Raw genomic sequence first — 18728 nt, 5'->3', positions numbered from 1 at the left:
AGACACTAGGACAGGAGCACAAAAGAATCATTTTCTATTGTGGAAAAGGCTATTTTCACCCTCTGAGGATTCCTGCAGTATCTTAACTACAGCAGTATTTGCTTACACTTGCTGTATGTACATGATCCCTTTTATTTAGTTTGCTAACAAAGAGTTAAATTTTAAAATACATTGATTTTTCTGTATCTAGGGATTAATGTCCTCAGAATAAGAAGGGCTCTAATCAAAGCTGCCCACTCCAGCTGGCCCCTGCCTGGCCAGCAGCTCCCTGCTACTGCTGCCCCCTGCATATTGTGCCTTGGCAGCCTCTTCTTCTGGTGGGATCTGCTGCCACCCTCTGCCTGGAGGAGCCTGCAACCAGCTAAAGGTGACTAAAGGTGGCTAAAGGTGCTAAAAATGACTTACTGTGGCTTTTGTAAGGACTGCTTTTATCAGGAATCAGAAATCACTGATATATCAGTGTTCTTATTAAGGGGATTTTTTAGTATCCTATAATTAGTATATAATATAGTAATATATTATATACTTATATATAATATATATTATATATTATATATGTATAATATGTTATATATAATATACATACTATATATATAACATATAGTATAAGTATGCTATTATAATTTATATTATATTATATTATATTATATTATATTATATTATATTATATTATATTATATTATATTAATAAGTATATTATACTTATACTATACTATTATATTATATACCTATAATATAATTAATAAAGAATATAGGATTACTATAATCCTTTTATTTTATTTTTTTCCTGCAACAGTGAGTAATATGAAGGTGGGTCTTGGAAAAAGAGATATGCCTCTTTCTTTTAGGTGTCACACCACAGTCTGATTTTACTTCAGTAGTTTCCCATTCTGGCAGCTTTAATCCACAGTTCTTGGTTCAGGAGGTCAGCTTTGATTGTGAGTGCTTCCACAGATGGTTTGGATAGCAGCAGGTCTGAAGACAGAAAAATTCTTCTCAGCCATACTGAAAGCAAATACAAAAGATATTTTAATCCTGGAAAGTTATAAATTAATGGTGTATATATACAAGGCTAAGAAAAAATAGGAAGTAACTGATTTGTATACAATTGTCAGAATGATGAAAACAAATTTTCTTATTCATGTAAGGGAAACAAAGAATGATTCCCTTACATGAAAAAGAAAGTAGCACCGTTTTCTACAGGTTCTACTGCTCCAAAGTAACAGAATAATTTTAGCTCCATCCTTTTCCAGATCCTTAGGATTAAAAGGCCAAAAACCCACTTGGATAGGTCTGCTAATACATCTGAAGACAACCTGAAAATGAAAACTTGGGAATGCAAAGCTCCACCACAAAACTTTTTAAAACAGGGAATGCATGCTTGTCCTGTGACTAGAAGTGGGTAGCAGATGTTTTATGCCACAACAGGACATGAAAAAAGAGTGAATTTCCATCTCTTGCATGTATTTAATGCTCAGTAATGCTCTGACTGTGAGGACACCTCTTTTAGAAAAACTGCAGGGTTGGCAATGCTGGTGGTTTTGGGAGTTTTTTTCATTCAGACTTCTATATGATGGATGCAATCATAACCTAACACCATAGATTTTCTCTGCAATGATGAATGAAGTCCCCTTTGATCACATTATTGATCAATTAGCCATGGAAAACTAAACTGCACAAAAAAAGTTAGAGCCAAAATGAATCAATAAAATAGCAGCAGAGGTTTATGGAAGATTATAGAGCAAGTTAACCTTGAAGCCATGATAGGACACAATGGACTGGTGGTTTGGAACAGTCAGCATGGATTTACCAAGAGCACAGCAAGGTCTGACTGAGCTGGTTGATTTCTGTGACGGAATGGTTGGAGAGTGCTGGCAGGGAAGGGGGCAGGAGCTACCAGCAATGGAATATTTTGGTGCAACACCCAGGCAGACAGCAGTCATCTCTCACCTGTCTCAAGCATAATTTATCTTTTAAGTACAATTACTCTCAGGAATAGACAGAATGCATGGCAGGGACACAACCAAACAAACCTGTTTGGGTTTCCTTGAACTAGGGTTGTAAGTGCAAAAGGACTGCTCCAAAGTACACATAGCCCTAATAAACTTTCATATTTCACCTGCCTTTGCTGCTAATAGCAATAAGCTATAAATATTACACAGTCTTCTAAGCATGAATGATTCTTGAACACCCTCTTTCTTCCATATATCCAAGGTATTACATTTTCTCTTCCTGCAAGTCCTTGGCTGGCTCTAGCAGATCTGAACTGAATGGATTTTAGCCATAGACTGTGAAAATAAAACTTCATAAGAAAATGCACTGAAAACAGGATTATTTCTAAAGTTGGGACACCATATTTTTAAACACCAGGAAGGTGTGAACCGTTCCAATCTAGACAATTTCAGGGGAAAAAAAAAAGATGCTTCACAAGAATGTACAAGAGGAACACACTTGCACGTCTTCTTCCTAACTAACTTTTGACCTCTGTGGATAAACATGGATTTTGGGACCTTTAACAGAGGGCAGAACTGGGAGGAGACAAGATTAAAACATTGGTTCGAGTTGGAAGTTAATGATTCTTCTACCATGTACCAGCAGAGCTTTGCTTAAGGAGAGAATTTACAGGCTTTTGAGGCATTTGTGTGGAGCAGTATAACTGCTGCTGTTGTGGATGAAGAACCTAGGTAGGAACCTCTTCAATACTCTTTCTGTTTGTCTTTGAGATGTTGTTGTTAGTGTTTGCAGCCATCAAACAGGACCTGTGTAGTTCCCAGTTGCATTTGCTGTGTGTGTGTCTCTGAGCTGTCAGCATGGTGTGTCCTGAGCAATGAGCATTGGGGTCTGCACAGCTCTGTGACACTCATTTTTCATGTTAGCTGAACTTCAAAGGTCTTACTATGGGTGTATTTAAAAACCAGGCAGTTGGATTAGCCCTGTAGTTAGTGTCAATCACTGCAACTCCATAAACTGCTGGAAGAAATCAAGTGGCTCTTGATTTGTGATTTGCTCTTCTGCTGGGCGATGTCACAGTCCCAGAGTGTGCAGGTGTGGTGACAATCAGCCCAAAGAGTGTCTTTGCTGCATTCTTAAAAGTCCTCAAACATTTTATTTTTTATTCAAATTTTTTGATTTTATTTATATATAATAAGGAACAAATCTATTGAACAGGCCCAGAGTTAGGTCATGGTCCCTATAAGATTACGTACCCTGAAGCACTGAAGAAACCTGTCCTTTGCAAGGCTGGCTGCATTCTCTCTGCAATTGAATTGCAACTTGCTGCATGATTTCCCGTGGTGTCCTGGCAGCTGGCAGCTCCCAGCAGCACAAACAGTGCACACAGATTATTAGTTGAGAGCCTTGGCTTCCTCCCACCCAAAGTGTTTTTCAGAAGAGACTGTACTGAGCATAAAGTAAAGTAAAACTTTCAAATATTCCAAAAAGTGAACTGAGGGTTAAATTTTATTTGTCTGTACTGCTTAGAACTTTTTAGTGGACCTTTTTTTTTTTTCTTATTTTTTCAGAAGAGGTTTGTTTTCTTCCCCTAGGAAGAAAGATGGGTTAATTTGCATTTAGGCTGATTGACTACCTAAACAATACAATTATTTACTTGCCTAATATTGTCTTTCTGCAAATGCAACTCTCTCAGATCACTATTACAGAAGAGTAGCTTATGCAGGCAAAGAATGGTAGATTTAGAGAACTCATATTAGTGAAAGGGCACATTTGGTGCAGAAAGCTTCATACTTTTGCTTTCATATTTCATATTTTCAACCAAACCTTTAAGTTGTTAAATATGGGAAAAATTCTAATGAAAAAAAATCTAAAACAAGAACTTTATCAATACTTAAAATTATCAGGCTCAGCAGCTACTGTATGTTGCCATCAATTGTCAATTGACCTTTTATCTTTTTTTCTACCGCTCTTGTGGCCTGGAATTTCCCCAGCTCTCTTCCATCTCCAGCTGAAATCTGTTTAGGTCAGGGTCATCTGAGGGAGGGAGGAGATACTGCCACCAGATTCTAAATCATGTTGTACCTTTGAATTGTCAAAAAAACTCCCACTTCTCCAATTCTGTACCCTGCAATGATACGCTTCCCCAGCATATTACTGCAGTCATCAACGTATCATAATCATGAGGAGAAGTTTGTATCTTCAGGTTACACAGAGACAGGTGAATTTCAAAGGACCAGCTGCTCAAAAATACTTGTGTATGAGCTTTTCCTGAGCACCAGGAATTTTATTTCATAACATTTTTGTTCATAGCTGTGCAGTGTTGGAGAAATCCTATCTGTCTGAGTAGCCAAGGGGAAGGAGAAGCCAATTTTATTTTGTCCTGATACATGTGGTGACCCAGCCTTATAGCATAGCCACAAAAGAGTTTGGGAAGTAGATATTAGCAGTGGGAAAGCTGATGGACGTTTTCCAGCATTGGAAAAGTTCATCCAACTTTTTTCAGCTGCATTCAAGCATATAAAATCTCTCTTTGTGTGATTTGTTCCTCCTCTCTCTCTTTTTCGGCCTTTTCTCAAATGAGGAGAGTATTGTGAAAGGTGAAACAAATCCGATCATGTGAGCTGTAATTTCTGAGTTCTGATGTGAGGGCATTAACTGCAATACTCCTATCTGCAGATCTGAACATGGCTTGTTTCAAGTGACCCATTTTTTTCTGAGGGGCTCTGCAGTGGCTTCTGGATCGTCCTTGAGAAATCTGTTCTGATTGTAGTGGGAGTTGCACAAACAGGCAAGAGTTTTCATTCTTTAAATAAACTTTGCAAACAGATTATATAGACTTCCTTTACAGCTTTTCTCTGAAGTTTCCTCTTTTAGTAGTTGTCCATCTCTCAGATACAGTTTTTAAAAAGGTTTTGGTTTTGTTTTGTTTTTTAATGAAGTATTGAAATATCTATTGCAATAAACCAAAATACAATTTAATAACAAGTCAAGGCTTTCAACACTCAAACATTATGATGTGTCAAAGGATATATCATTGTCTATGCCTACAGGAAGTTTCTGGGGCAACTGGAGCAGTTCTGCTGAACTGCTGAGTGGCAGATCATTTCAAGCATCTGGGCATATAGACAGGACTCTGCAAACAGAAAGATATAAGGAATACCCTGCATATTATTGCAAAAATAAAAAAAAAAAACAACTACAGGAGGTCAGGTGAAATAATAAACACTTTTTTCACTAATAATTATTTCCAACAAGCCAGTGTAAATTAATAAATTGGATGGCACAGTGTTGCTACAGATTTTACCAAATCACAGCCTAAGTTTTAAGCCACATGGCCTGCAAATTTAGAGCTTCCTAAGACTCTCTGCACTTCAGCACTTGTGCCTTGTTGACCCTTTTAGTTTATTTTTAGACAGAGATTTTGTCTCTTACTCCTCTGTCAAAACTGTCTTTTTAGCATTACAAGACAGGACAAGGTAGAAAGGGGGGTGCTCATGTCTCTTAAAAAAAATGTCAAAACTAGATACTTCAGAAATTAAACAAATATACACTTTCACACATGCAAGTCATTGAGGCAAATCATTTTAAGTAGAAAGGTTCAGTTTCAAAATCTCAGTATTTTCCTGTAATAGTTTCACCAGATTCATCAGAGATGTCCTTGAGCAATTCCATTTTAGCATATGTGCTTTGGTATTTATTCCTGTTTTCTCTTGAGCTCAGGTCACTCAGTAAAGAAATCAGCCATGACAATGGAAACCAAACCCAGCAACATCAGTGACTCAAACCAGGAGGCAGAACCTGACCAGCTTTTGGATGACGATGGAAACAAAAATCCACCAGTGAAAAAGACTTCCTCTTGCACTGGATTGAAGGTTTGGAGCCATAGCAATACCACCAACAATTACCATTGGTTTTTGTTAATTAATGTTGTTCAAGATGTGACATGCCAAATTCCTTTATTCCTATCCCTATCTTTTGAGGAATTGTGTATGCACTAGATGTCCAGATCTTATATTTTTCTAAATAAAATAAAAATTCATGATCTGCCATATTTACTCACAAGTTACTTGTAGGTGGATCCCCTTGTTGGTCATTAGAGAGAGGCAGCAGCTTCCAGTGGAAGACTTGAACCAGCCTCAATTAGGTGCCTACAATGCACTTGTCTGGAGGTTGTTGTCACCACCAGTCTTGTAGGGTCAAAATAAGGTGAGGTGAACCACATTTCATCAAATGTTTTGTGGCTTACCCGAGGATTGCATTTGAAAACCCAAACAATCACAGTGATTTTTTTTTCTTTTTTTTTGTGTTTTCATGCTTATCAGCAGTTTGAAATTTCACCCAAACCCTCTGAGAATACTTCTGGCATAAGGCACACAAGGTGATTCTCAGAATTTTTGCCAGTCAAGCTCAGGAAATATAGAACATATGAGGACAAACCCCACACTTGGAAGTTTTTTCATTCCTGACAAAAAGAGAGTAAATATACCAGTTTTCAAGCTTTTGCTTCCTGGATTGGCTTCATTTGTTACAGTAGATAGCATTGCAATATCTAAACCTATATTTACTTTGTTTATTTACCCAAGTTTCTGTTGTATTAGAGCTCTTGCACAGTGAGCAACAAGTCTATTTGGTTTTTAGACTATGTGGAAATCACTGGATAATATTTAAACAAACTTAAATATTTTTCCAAATAAATCTTTTTTTCCAAAACCCACAAGGTGTGCTGGTGGAAGCAACAGTCAAACTACAAGAGATTATTAAGCTTTTCCTTGTGAGATACATGGTGCACAAGCAACACTTCAGAATATATTTTATGAGATAGAGATGAACTCCATCAGTGCCACATTCCTCATACTGATGTATCATAAAATCTTGCTTAAAGCATCAAAATTATGCCATATGATTGAGTTAGAAGCAGTTATGAATTGGCCTAAAATAAGGGACATGTGACCCAAGGAAGAGGTAATTTGGGTTCAGATTAACTTTGCCACTCCAATTTGAGAAACACCATGGTGATGATTGCTCCACACCATTTTAAATATATTTGATCCCTCCATGACCAGTTTTCCTGCCTGTCCCTCCTATTTCCTATCTGAATCTTTCTCCAGGTGTTTCTGGCTGCTCTGTCCTTCAGCTATTTCAGCAAAGCCCTGTCTGGTACGATAATGAAAAGCTCCATCACTCAGATTGAGAGAAGGTTTGACCTGACCTCCTCCACCGCAGGGCTCATCGACGGGAGCTTTGAGATGGGTAATGGATGTTCCCAAACACACAGAGAACTGCTCAGAGCCAGCATCTGGTGCTAATTCTGGTTCTTTACCTTACAGGCAACTTGCTGGTGATTGCATTTGTAAGTTATTTTGGAGCTAAGCTGCATAGGCCCAAAGTAATAGCTGTGGGATGCTTTACTATGGCTTTGGGATGCTTTTTATCAGCCATGCCTCATTTCTTCATGGGATAGTAAGTATTAATTATGGTTAATTTGGGTAACCAAACATTGGAGTTGCATTGTGCTTTCTGGTTTTTAGATTAAACTTGTTGTGTATTTAGCCTTAAGCTTCCAAAGGCCTGTGGAACCTTCCAAGTGCAATGAGCCCCACGTGCCACACATATCACTGTTGTGATGGGGAATGTTCATTTAAAATACACAGCTCTTCTGAAGTGAAAGTTCAGCTCCTTGAGAAAATGAGATCACAGTGCTTTGGTTTCCACTCAGGCTGATTCAGAAAGGAGGCAAAGAATGCAGTGATGCTAGAGCCTGCAGATGGATGAGTGCTGGTAGAACTCATGCCAGTTTTTTTCTGTTCCAAATGTACATGCCTGGTTAAACTGATTTTCTGTGTCTGGTTAATTTTTATTCACCTTCTTCATGCTCAGGGAATTACTCCATCATGCTTATATTTGATAGTTTCTAGCCATAGCTTGAGCACAGGGATGACAAAAAGAGTAACACATATTTTCTGTTGATTTCTTAAATATATTAGAATAATTTTAGGTATACTACTGCAAAAAGAAAACTGAGGAATGCTTTCCTTCATATTAGTGGATCTTGCACTAAATCCAGATTTTTAATCATTTTTCACTCTTTAAGACAGGCCATGCATCATACTCAACTACACTGAGCAACTCATGAACCTGAGCCTGAACATTGGCAGGGGAACTGCTCTGCACTATGTCTCCTGAAGACTGCTCTTTGTTCCAACCTGAAAAATAAGCCTGCCTGGTCTGACAGAGCCAGGGCAATTCCATGAAGCAGAATGTGTGATTTACCATGTTGCTCTGCTAAAGTTAATTGTACTTTGCCCCTCAGCAGCACTCATTTCTGGGAGAGGGATCATGTTGAAGCAGCTGAACAGACCAAACATATATCTAAGATGGAAAGGGGACCTTTGCTCTAACTCAAGACATTAATCTTTTTCTCCTTGGCTGTGGGCTCAACACAGGGAGCTCACTTGGACCTGACCCTCAATTTAGACACCAAAAATTCAATCTTATCTGAAATACTTTCACGAGCCCTTTTGAATTTTCCAGCTTAAAACATTATGCCTTCCAGACAGAGAATTCTAAGTTTTGTTTTTAATTTAAGTATTTTAGTTTTCTAAAATGTTTTTTAATAATCTTATTTGCTCCTTTGAATTGATATTTAACCAAAGATACCTTTCTCTTTAGGGAAACAGCAGCCATGGTGGTTCCAGCCCTACCACACTGGTGTTTTACTGGTGAGCACTGCTTCTAAACCTCTTGTTGTGTGTTTGCAGCTACAAGTATGAGACAACATCACATAGAGCTGCTTCAGCCAACTCATCTTCCACCTTAAATCCCTGCTCCCTACATCAAGATGTGAATGACACTGTCCTGGAAGTCTCACGAGCAGGTATGGAACTGTAAATGAAAGTACAAATGCAGGACTTTTGTTTTGCCCTTGGTTGCAAGGACTTAGTTACCGGGACCTGGAGTTGGGCACAGGACAAGAAACTGCATGGAGTTTAATAGAAATAAATGGAGATTCCTATAATCCTCCCTACAATATGGAATACAGCTGTTATATGTGTTACTTGTATGGGACACAGGTAGAAAATGAGCCAAGCTCTGCCCCAGAAACCATCTCAAACTTCTCACATTAAAGATGCATGATATTTGCCAGGTAATATATTTATTAAAATATCAATAAGTTTTTTTTAATGAGCATTCTTTCTGATGGGTGATACTTAACTGTGCTTTTAGAAATCAAATGCAATGGAGGTGGAAGAATGTGTTATTAAAAGATCATAAAAAGTTATAATGGGATTGACAGCTTTCATTGATCTTCTATAAATAAATGTTCTTAATACCTTGATCTTTAACCTATTATCATTCCATGTGCTATATTTCCTGTGATTTTGCCCTGTTTCCCATTCAAATATTTTAATACAAAGATGTCAACTCTCCTCTGCAGGTTGTGAGAAGGAGCCATCATCATACATGTGGATATATATCTTACTGGGAAGCATGTTACGTGGGATTGGTGAGACACCAATAACACCACTGGGCATCTCTTACCTCGACGATTTTACTAAAGAAGAAAATGTTCCTGTGTACGTAGGTAATCTCAACAAGAAGTAAACTGGGAGATTCCTAGGCTAAGAGGTCGAGCACCCTGTGCAGAAGACAGCATTCAGCCATTAGAGGGTACTAGCATCTGCCTCATTGTATTTTCAGCGTGTTTGCACACCATAGCCATGATGGGCCCCATGTTTGGCTTCCTGCTGGGATCTCTGTGTGCAAAGCTGTACGTGGATATTGGATTTGTGGATCCAGGTAAGCAAAACAGAGGAAAACCGAAAGTAAGCTAATGCTTGTTCATAAGAATTCCCTATAAACAGCTGCATATGTTTGCATTATATTAATTATAGTAATATATGTTATGTTTGAATTATATTTATTTATTTATTTTTATTGTAGAATTTATTGCAATTTTAATGAATTACTGAAGGCTTTTAGAGTAAAGGCAGAGTTAGATTGGGAGTATATTTTAGAACTGTGCTTTAAAGGATTGTAATTACACACTTAAGAACTCTCACACAACCACAGTTTTGTTTTGTTTTGTTTTGTTCTGTTTTGTTTTTAATCTGGAATTTTAACAAAGAGATTCTGCTAGTACAGCAGCTTTACATTTTGGGGGAATTATCCATCTTTTCCGCTGAGTATTTTACATTATTTACATTTCACATAGTTTTTGCAGCACAACATACACTTTTTTTCCCAGCCCTTGCTTATTCAGATGAAATGGCAACACATGTATGTGTTCACATCTGCACAATGCCAGAGGGGACACAGCAATCCTTGTAAGTGGTGGCTGTTCCTTTTCATTGACCTTTTTTTTTTAGCAGGACAGCAAAGTTTTCAGATCTTCAGAATCCTGTAGATAGATAGGTGAACTATTTTATCTTTGCCCTTTGTTAAGCCAGTGTTTGATTTTATTTGGGAGTAAAGAGAGTGAGCCAATTTTGAACATGAATTGAAAAGTCTTGGTCACTCACCAAACATGCCAGAATTAAAAACCATAAAAATACAACCAGCTACTCTCATCTTCCTTTCAATACATTTAAAGCCATGGGTAATTTCACTGACACTACAGAGAATGTCCAGTTGCTTAATAGCTGTCGGAATCTGAGGTATTGATGATTCCAAGTTTGTAGAAAGTCTCTGTCTTTCAGCCCCGCTGCCAAAGCAGAAGCCGTAATTGGTCTGTGCTGGTTCCAAGGTTGTTTATTCTGTTGATCTCTAACATGTTCTGCTGCCCTGCCGCAGCTCTGTCCTGCAGGGCAGCATGTGGGGCTCTGCCCTCAGTGGGATGGTACAAACATTAAATACCAGAAACTCCCTGGGCTGGATTTACAATAACATGCCAATATCTGTCACCTACGTTGAACAGTGTGTCCCCAGCCTAAACCAACAGAAAAATGCCAACACTACAGTGAAACATGGAGGGCATGAAGAAGGAGAAAAAGGACAAGACACACCCAATTTCCTCCATCTTGTCCCCTTTGAACCCCTAATCTAAAATTCTAAAATTTTACTTTGCACCTGTGCCACACTTAATTATTACTTATATCAAACACTCAGAGCTTGTAGTTCATCCTGTAAGATTGAAAACTCCTTTCCATGGACAGAGATCAGAGACAGTGTCTCTGGGGGCTCTGTACAGGGGGGTTCCTGACTCTCTGCCAGGGTCCCAGGCCTGCCAGAGCAGCCAGAGGGAAGCCCTGGATTCCCACAAATAGCAACCTACACAGTTCAGGAAAGCAGAGCATGGGCTCGGGAGCCAAAAAGCACACCACACTTGAGGCCTGTCTGCCACCCTTTTTGGTTTCCCATGTGTTGGGTAAGGACCTTGGTGTTGCTGTGTCTGCCACAAAACATCAGCCAGTGAAAGGTGTAGAATGGCAGATAAAATAACACTGGACAAACAGGAATGGCTTCAAGCCAAAAGCGAGTAAGGTTTAGTTAGATGTTAGGAAGACATTCTTCCCTGCAAGGATGGTAGGGCACGGGAACCAGTTGTCCAGAGAAGCTGTGGATGCCCCATCCCTGGAAGTGTTCAAGGCCAGGCTGGAGGATCTCAGACCATCCTGGTCAACCCCAAGATGTTCCTGCCCACAGGACACCTTCCAATCCAAACCAACCCATGATTCTGTAATCCCATGCAGGGTATGACTCCTAATGCCTTCACTGCATGGCTGTTCCCTCACTTGATGTTTCTTGCTGGAAGTCAGACACTAAAAAATGCAGCTGCCATAGCAGAAAAAGGCTGGGAAGGTTCAGCTTCTTCACTGGGGTGACTTGTGCCTGTTTCCCTCATTTCCAGGGAGCATCTCTATCACCCCACAGGATTCCCGCTGGGTGGGTGCATGGTGGCTTGGCTTTTTAATAGGTGGAGCAACCAGTTTCCTATCTGCTATTCCATTTTGCTTCCTGCCAAAGAGTCTGAAAAATCCAGAAGAAGCCAAGGACAAAACTTCACATGGGCTCTTGGAAAACATGGATGCCATAGGGAATAAATTTTCTCCTGAGAAAACTAAGCCAAGGAAGTGGTCAGTAATGCTGAAAGGCAAGTGTTTCTCATGTTGTATAAATGTGAAAGCAATAGGCACAACACACACAGGAAATGTAACAGAATATTTTGCCTCCCTTGCGCTTCCATCTAAAGCAGGCAGCTATCCCCAAGAAAGGAAAGGTCCACCAAAAATTATTAGAAGTGAAAGAGTTTGTTCAGGACTCTGAGGTTCTGCATGCATCACCTGAAATAAATAATAATTTGAGTAGCACCTACTTCTAAAATATTGCACTCACCTGAAATAAATAATAATTTGAGTAGCACCTACTTCTAAAATATTGCACTGGAAGAAATTTGAACAGTGGAAAAGTGTTCCTGTATCTGAACCTAAAGAAAATATTCAAAGGCTCTTTTCGCGATATGGAAAGACAAAAATTCATTTGAGAGAGTTCATGGAGACTCTGAAGTGCACTAGTGCCTGATGAAAATACTTCAGTCTTGCATAGCTCTGGTTGTGCGGTCCTTAGGCCAAAAAAAGTGGTGGAAAGGTGATGACAAGTAATGGCTTTGCTTCATTTGTCAAATTTTTTGTTCAGATCCCAGTGGAAGACACTGGACAAACCCACTGAGGCAGCTCTCACTTAGCCTTGAACCTGTGATAATATTCATGCAAGCTGAACAAAGTCTGTGCTGTGTGGAGCCTCTTAATCTTCATGTGCATATCTCAGTGGAGCAGCCAGGCCTTAACCCATACTTCTGTCTTCTTTTAGGGTTCCCTTCCTGTATCTCAACCTCTGGTGTTTCTCAAGAACCTGATTTTGCTTTCAGATGCCCTCATGCAAAGGGAGATCAGTACAGCTTGCACTTGGACAGCTGAGAGCAGGACCTTGCCCTAAGTTTTGCAGGTTACTCACCAGTAATTATGCCATGCATCTTTCAATGCCAACTCATATGTCCCTTTCTTTCAGATTTCTATAACTCCCTGAAAAAAGTGTTGGGTAATCGAATGTACTTTACATTTTTGTGTTGCTCACTGTTACAGTTCAGTAGTTTTATTGGTTTCGTGACTTACAAACCAAAGTACATGGAACAGCAGTATGGACAATCTACATCCAAATCCAACTTTCTAATAGGTGAGTTCCACTGTGCAAGGACTGCTTGTGCTGTCAGCAGTGCATGGGGATGGGCTCTGGTGTGCTTTATCTCGGGCTGAATCCATGCAGAACAGGTGGAGGTAAATGGTGGTCTGACCTGAACCTGAATTATAAAAATACAGAGTTTCTGTCTATGAAATCAAAAGAATTTTTTATGTTATATTACATTGCATTGCATTTATATTATATTTATACTAAGGGCACCCCAAATATGCAGTGAGTGTGGTGTGGAAGTTTTAGTTGCTAAAGCATCTGGCAAGTTCCTTGCAATGGGAGTGGGCTTGGAGGTCAGGCATTTCACAAACCACACATGCAGCCCAGGGGCTGGACTGAACACAAACCTTCTTCAAGTCATAACAGACCATAAAGCTGCCAGGAACAAAAAAAAAAAAAAAAAAATAAGGACAAACTATGGCTCTTAAGACTATAATGTTTCATTCTAACACTCCCCTTCTATAATCTCTTTCAGGAGTGACATCCTTACCTCCTGTAGGTCTTGGAATTTTCCTAGGAGGGCTTATAATGAAAAAGTATAAAATGGGCATCGTTGCAGCCACAAAGTTTTCACTTACCATGTCATTTTTGTCCTACGCCATCGGCTTGTTGCACTTTTTTGTTGGCTGTGATAACCATGTGGTAGCAGGAATGACAGTGTCCTATGAAGGGTGAGTATAAAACAGAAAAAAAAATATTGTGTTTTTCTCCATAGTTCTCAAAAAATGTACTGTGACATCAAGGCAAAAGGAGCAACATGCTTTTGCAGTGCTTGAGAGAAAGTGCCCACTGCCACATGTCACTGGGGTGGTTTTGTTGGTCAGCAGAGTGTCACCTGACAAAGCCTAGCACTGGTTAAATATAAATTGGGAATTGTCTCATTAGCAATGCAGGTTGTTTTGCTGGGGGAGGGTGGGAGTATTGCTGTGCAAGGTTGTCACTAGGAATGTAAATGGTGGACCAGGGAATATGCTTAGGAAACACTGGGATGAAAAAATGGCAAGCACATCAGTTTCATTTACCTAGAAAGAAGAAGATGAGTGAAAACATATCTTTTTGCTCAATATACGAAGGATGTCTGAAAGCAAAAGATAATACTAAATTATCTTTTATATCTTTAATAATACTAAATTATCTTCATATCCTCTGTGAAAAGTTAGGCTAGGCTTTAACAGAGGAGTACTTTTGACTACAGAGACCGGGAGATTTGGTTTCTGTCACTGCTGTGTTTTTACCAACGGATAAAGATATACTTGATAAGACTGTGATAACTCTTCCTAGTTCTAAATTGAGTTAGGGGGGAACCCAAATGACCTCTCCCTCCTTTCTCTTTTCTGTCTACACCTGTAAAATCAGTAGCAATGTATTCATTTGTTTAAAAGTTTTCTATAATCTAGTAATGGCTTTAATGTCAGTGCAAGTAGGATGAAATCTCAAACAGACCAACAGAGATGTAGGAACTCAGCTGTGTCCTGGGTGTGTGAGGTGGGGCTCAGAACACCAGCACTGTCACACAGAAGGGTCTTTACTGACTTCAGCACTGAATTAAAAATGTCTTGCACTTGTCTGATCTTAATTTCCAAGCAACCCCATTCTGTACCACAACAATTCCCTATTTTCGGAATGCAACTCTCACTGCAAATGTGCTTCCAATGTGTGGGATCCCGTGTGTGGTGCCAATGGGATCACCTATGTTTCAGCATGTCTGGCTGGCTGTGGGACTTCCGTGGGACATGGAAAGAACACAGTAAGAGACCCTGCTTTGATTTCCAAGGTTTCCTACCAGCTAATTTTCCATGTAACATCAGGGATTTAGTAGGATAATGCATTTCAGGAAAGCCAAAGTTACTGGGGACTCGTCAGTAAGAGATTTTTGATTTCTGGCTACAAACAGCGCAGGAGAGATTTCTCTGAGTTATTGCACATTAAGCAAAAGGCCCTAGCTACTTGTTCTAGATATTAACTTTCATCTTCTGTAGGCTGAGCACTAGAGGGGGAAACACACCAATCAAATTGGTTTCATGTTGCCTGAAGGTTGTCCATAGGCTTTGCCTTTCATAAATGTCATTTTGGCTGCCCTGAGGCCTTACCTAACAGCTGAAGTACACTAAGATAAAGTAGTATCTTCCCTGCTACTGAAAATTAAAGTATGAAAAATGAGTTAGCTACTGAAAATTAAAGTATGAAAAATGAGTTAAGGAAAGGTGGGATTTTTTTTCTTCCATGTGAGACTTTGGGATGTTGGGAAACTGCTTTGTTTTCTGCGTGACTGATTTTTGCTTGGCATGGAAATAATGCCCAATAATGTCTTGGGCATGGAAATAATGCCCAATGTCTTTGCCCTAGAGACAAAGCCCCAGTCCATGGATGTAAATCTTCACTGGGCTGTGCCATTTGCATGTTTCCTGATGCCAGGAGATCACTCCAGAACATAAATGGTCTGAAGCTATCTCTTTACCCTGTTTTCTCTGCAGATGAATCCCCATTTCATGAGCAGTATCCTATCAAACCTGTTTTGTGTCTTCCAGGTCTTCCATAACTGCAGATGTCTTGAAATCAACAGTTCATGGACAGGAAACAATTCTGTCATCTTGGGGCAATGTCCAAAAAGTGATGATTGCTCGACAAAGTTCATTTATTACACAGTAATACAAGTCATGGGTGGCTTTTGCTATGCCCTGGGAGCCACTCCTTCATACATGCTTGTGTTTAGGTGAGTACAGCTCCCTGTTGACCAAAGGCTTTCTAGGGAGGCTTTCAAAGTCATATTCATTTCCTTACCTGAGGGGAAAAAAAGGAGTTTCTTGCTGATCAGGACCTGTAGTGGCAGGACAAGGAGTAATGGGTTCAGACTGAAAGAGGGAAAATTTAGGTTAGAAGAAATTCCTCCCTGTGAGGGTGGTGAGACCCTGGCCCAGAGAAGCTGTGGCTGCCCCATCCCTGGCAGTGTCCAAGGCCAGGTTGGATGGGCTCTGAGCAACCTGGGATAGTTGGAGGTGCCCCTGTTCATGGTTTTGGAGCAAGAAAATCTTTAACATCCTATCCAAAACAAACCATTTTATGATTCTATGGTTCTGTAATCAGGTTTTCCAGAACATGTCCTTTTTCTGCTTGGATTTTGAAAGTGCCATGCAGTTGCCAGTATTTCTGGATATGCAAGAAGATGGCAGAGGCTGGAGATGTAATCAATTCAAGACCAGTGCCCGTTTCTGATGCCTGCAGCTCTCCATGAAACAGATGAGCATATTGCCAGGAGGCTTTGTGCTGTCCAAGATATGTCCTTGTACAGAGGAATTAGGTTCAAGCACAGAAAGATACTGCACTAACCCTGCTACCTGCAGCTCTTTTGTCTTAGGGCAATAGGATATTTCCCATTAAATATTCCATCAAGTAAGGGAAGTATATGCCCAAGAGTGAAGGCAGTTGGAGAGATCATTTCCAACAGGTTAGGATCAACTCTGATTATGGCTTTAAAACTTAAATTCCTTAATTATGTATAGGGAATGGTCTTACCAGGAGATATTTGATGAGAATCAGTCGATTAATTCACCTTTTTCATACCACTTAACATACTTCAGCAGATGGAGGAAGCACTCTTCTTCCAAATTTTGGCTTTCCCTCAACAAGAGTATCAAATTCAGGTTATTTAATAGCAGTTTAATAGGCATGTCTAAGCACTAAATAGGCCAACACTTCTTACTTATCCTTTTTTTTTTTCCAGATGTGTCCAGCCAGAGCTCAAAGCTCTCGCAGTTGGTCTATTCACCCTCGTCATGAGAACTCTGGGTAAGAGAAATCATGGCAGGGTCCAATCCACCTCTGTGAGCCTGTAATCACCCCTGAGGGAATATAGAGCTGATTTCTAAGAGGATGTCCTCTCCTGTGAAATCCTGTCCTATTTTCTGCTTGTCTCCTTGCAGGTGGGATTCCAGCACCAGTTTATTTCGGTGCAGCCATCGACAAGACGTGCCTGAAATGGGGAAGCACCAGCTGTGGGAAGCGAGGGGCTTGCAAGCTCTATGACTCCAATGCAATCAGGTAAGGCTGAAATTAGGGCCCAAAAACCCTCTCTGTAGAAAGACATGCTTGGTTCTCCTACACTGAAGTGTGTGATCCAAAATCATGGTCAGATATCAGCTCTGGTCTCAGCTTTAAGTCGGTGCAGAATTCCTGAAATTGAAAAATCTCAAGATCAAATGTTAAGCTCTCAGTTTTAAGTCAGTTTTTATGTTGTACAAAAGAAATTTAATATCCATGTCAGAGATTTCTTGAATGAATTGTGTATTTTTGATATACTTAGAGCTAATTAAAAATACCTCAGACGTCAGGACTTTAAAGAGCAAAGTTACCCAAATTTACCTTATTTGCAGGTAGTTTGTTCACGCTGGCAATAATGTTAACTCTGTGAATTGGCCACTTTTGAGAGAAAAGTCCATGAAAGAATATTGTACTGAGTAGGTGTTGGTGAAACCCAATCACTGTCAGTCTCCTGGGTGAAGGCTCCATAGATTTTTCTCAGGTTCACTCCAGCCTTGGCCACTTCTGATGTGCTTTTTATTTTTACATGCAATAGAGCACTCTGGTGACCTCAATATATTTCTAGCCCTAAAGAGTCTAAAGCCTTAAAGTGATCCAAAAATCTTCAAAAGACAAAAAAAAAAGAGGAAGATGATGGAAGTTTTACTTTGGAATTACCCTTACAAGCAAAAAGAATATTATCAGTTCTTTAGTTCTTTAAGAGAAGTTTTTGCAAGTTAAAGTGTCCAGGTTTTGGTATAATTCACAAGCAATGAGTTTAATTGTGTTCCCCTAGGCTTTTTCTTGTATATATGAGAGTTTTAAAGCCATTAAAGTGATTTTTCTTTAGTGTTTTTGAAAAATGCAACACCTGGCCCAATCTTCTATGTTTGGTCCCACAGGAATGTCTACCTTGGTTTAGGAGCAATTTTAAGAGGTCCTTCCTTCTTGATTGGAATAATTTTTTACACAATGATAAAGAAACACTTTCAAAATAAGAAGTCCAGTCCTGTAGAGAATGGACAGGAAGATGCTGCTATGAATAAAGAAGACAATTGCAAGATCAAAGAACGGTTGCCAGGTTCTTCTGATGCAGAGAATGAATCCTCTATTTAGAAAGAAATTTAGACATGTGAATCAGGTCAGCTTCTTTTAGAAACACCAAAATGCTGTGAGTAACTAAATAATAAATAATAACACTGTACAGAGAGCATAACTAATAGCAAAACTGCAAACAACAACAATAAACACTAACAAACAAGGATGAAAGTGCCTGATGTGTACCTGATTACCAGTTACAGAATGAGTTACACAACCTGAAACAAATTCCCAAAGGAAAACCGCCTTGGCAGTTCTGACAGAGCCAGTCTGGGTATTTTTAGTGGGACCAAAGATGCTTCCAGAACAGCTACATGCCAAAGGCCCACAAAAAGTGATCCTGACCCTGTAAACAGATCCATGCAGGGGACTGACACAGCAGGGACAAGCTCAAGGCTAGGACAAGCTTTCTGTATCCATGAAATTCAACCAAAATTCACGGTAAGCCAAAGCATTTAAGCCAAACACCTCACCAA

The 18728-nt window shown here is 39.6% G+C and overlaps 1 protein-coding gene across 2 annotated transcripts; it reads left to right on the top strand.

The window, feature by feature from the left end:
• The first annotated feature begins 213 nt into the window (after positions 1-213).
• On the top strand, positions 214-18423 carry LOC110472955 (solute carrier organic anion transporter family member 1C1). 2 transcript variants are annotated; one of them, XM_085569558.1, is made up of 16 exons: positions 214-367; positions 4630-4741; positions 5674-5825; positions 7062-7203; positions 7281-7413; positions 8712-8827; positions 9389-9535; positions 9652-9750; positions 11801-12043; positions 12958-13122; positions 13613-13808; positions 14722-14884; positions 15666-15850; positions 16859-16923; positions 17058-17175; positions 18057-18423. In XM_085569558.1, the coding sequence occupies exons 3-16, from the start codon at positions 5697-5699 to the stop codon at positions 18268-18270; spliced, it is 2115 nt and encodes a 704-aa protein (XP_085425684.1). In that variant the 5' UTR covers positions 214-367; positions 4630-4741; positions 5674-5696; the 3' UTR covers positions 18271-18423. The 2 variants fall into 2 exon arrangements, with proteins under 2 accessions (XP_085425684.1, XP_021390802.2); XM_021535127.4 differs by lacking the exon at positions 214-367 and adding an exon at positions 2430-2684.
• Positions 18424-18728: the final 305 nt, after the last annotated feature.

This window comes from Lonchura striata, chromosome 1A (assembly GCF_050655825.1).
Source record: "Lonchura striata isolate lonStrDom1 chromosome 1A, ASM5065582v1, whole genome shotgun sequence".
NCBI lineage: Eukaryota > Metazoa > Chordata > Aves > Passeriformes > Estrildidae > Lonchura > Lonchura striata.
The sequence above is the reverse complement of the archived record's forward strand: the minus strand, read 5'-3'. Positions and strand labels throughout refer to the sequence as shown.

Coding starts and splice junctions, on each gene's coding strand:
- LOC110472955 (XM_085569558.1), top strand. CDS start 5,697: ATGACAATGGAAACCAAACCCAGCAACATCAGTGACTCAAACCAGGAG. Junction 5,826..7,061: donor CCTCTTGCACTGGATTGAAG/GTTTGGAGCCAT, acceptor ATCTTTCTCCAG/GTGTTTCTGGCTGCTCTGTC. Junction 14,885..15,665: donor TGGGACATGGAAAGAACACA/GTAAGAGACCCT, acceptor TGTGTCTTCCAG/GTCTTCCATAACTGCAGATG.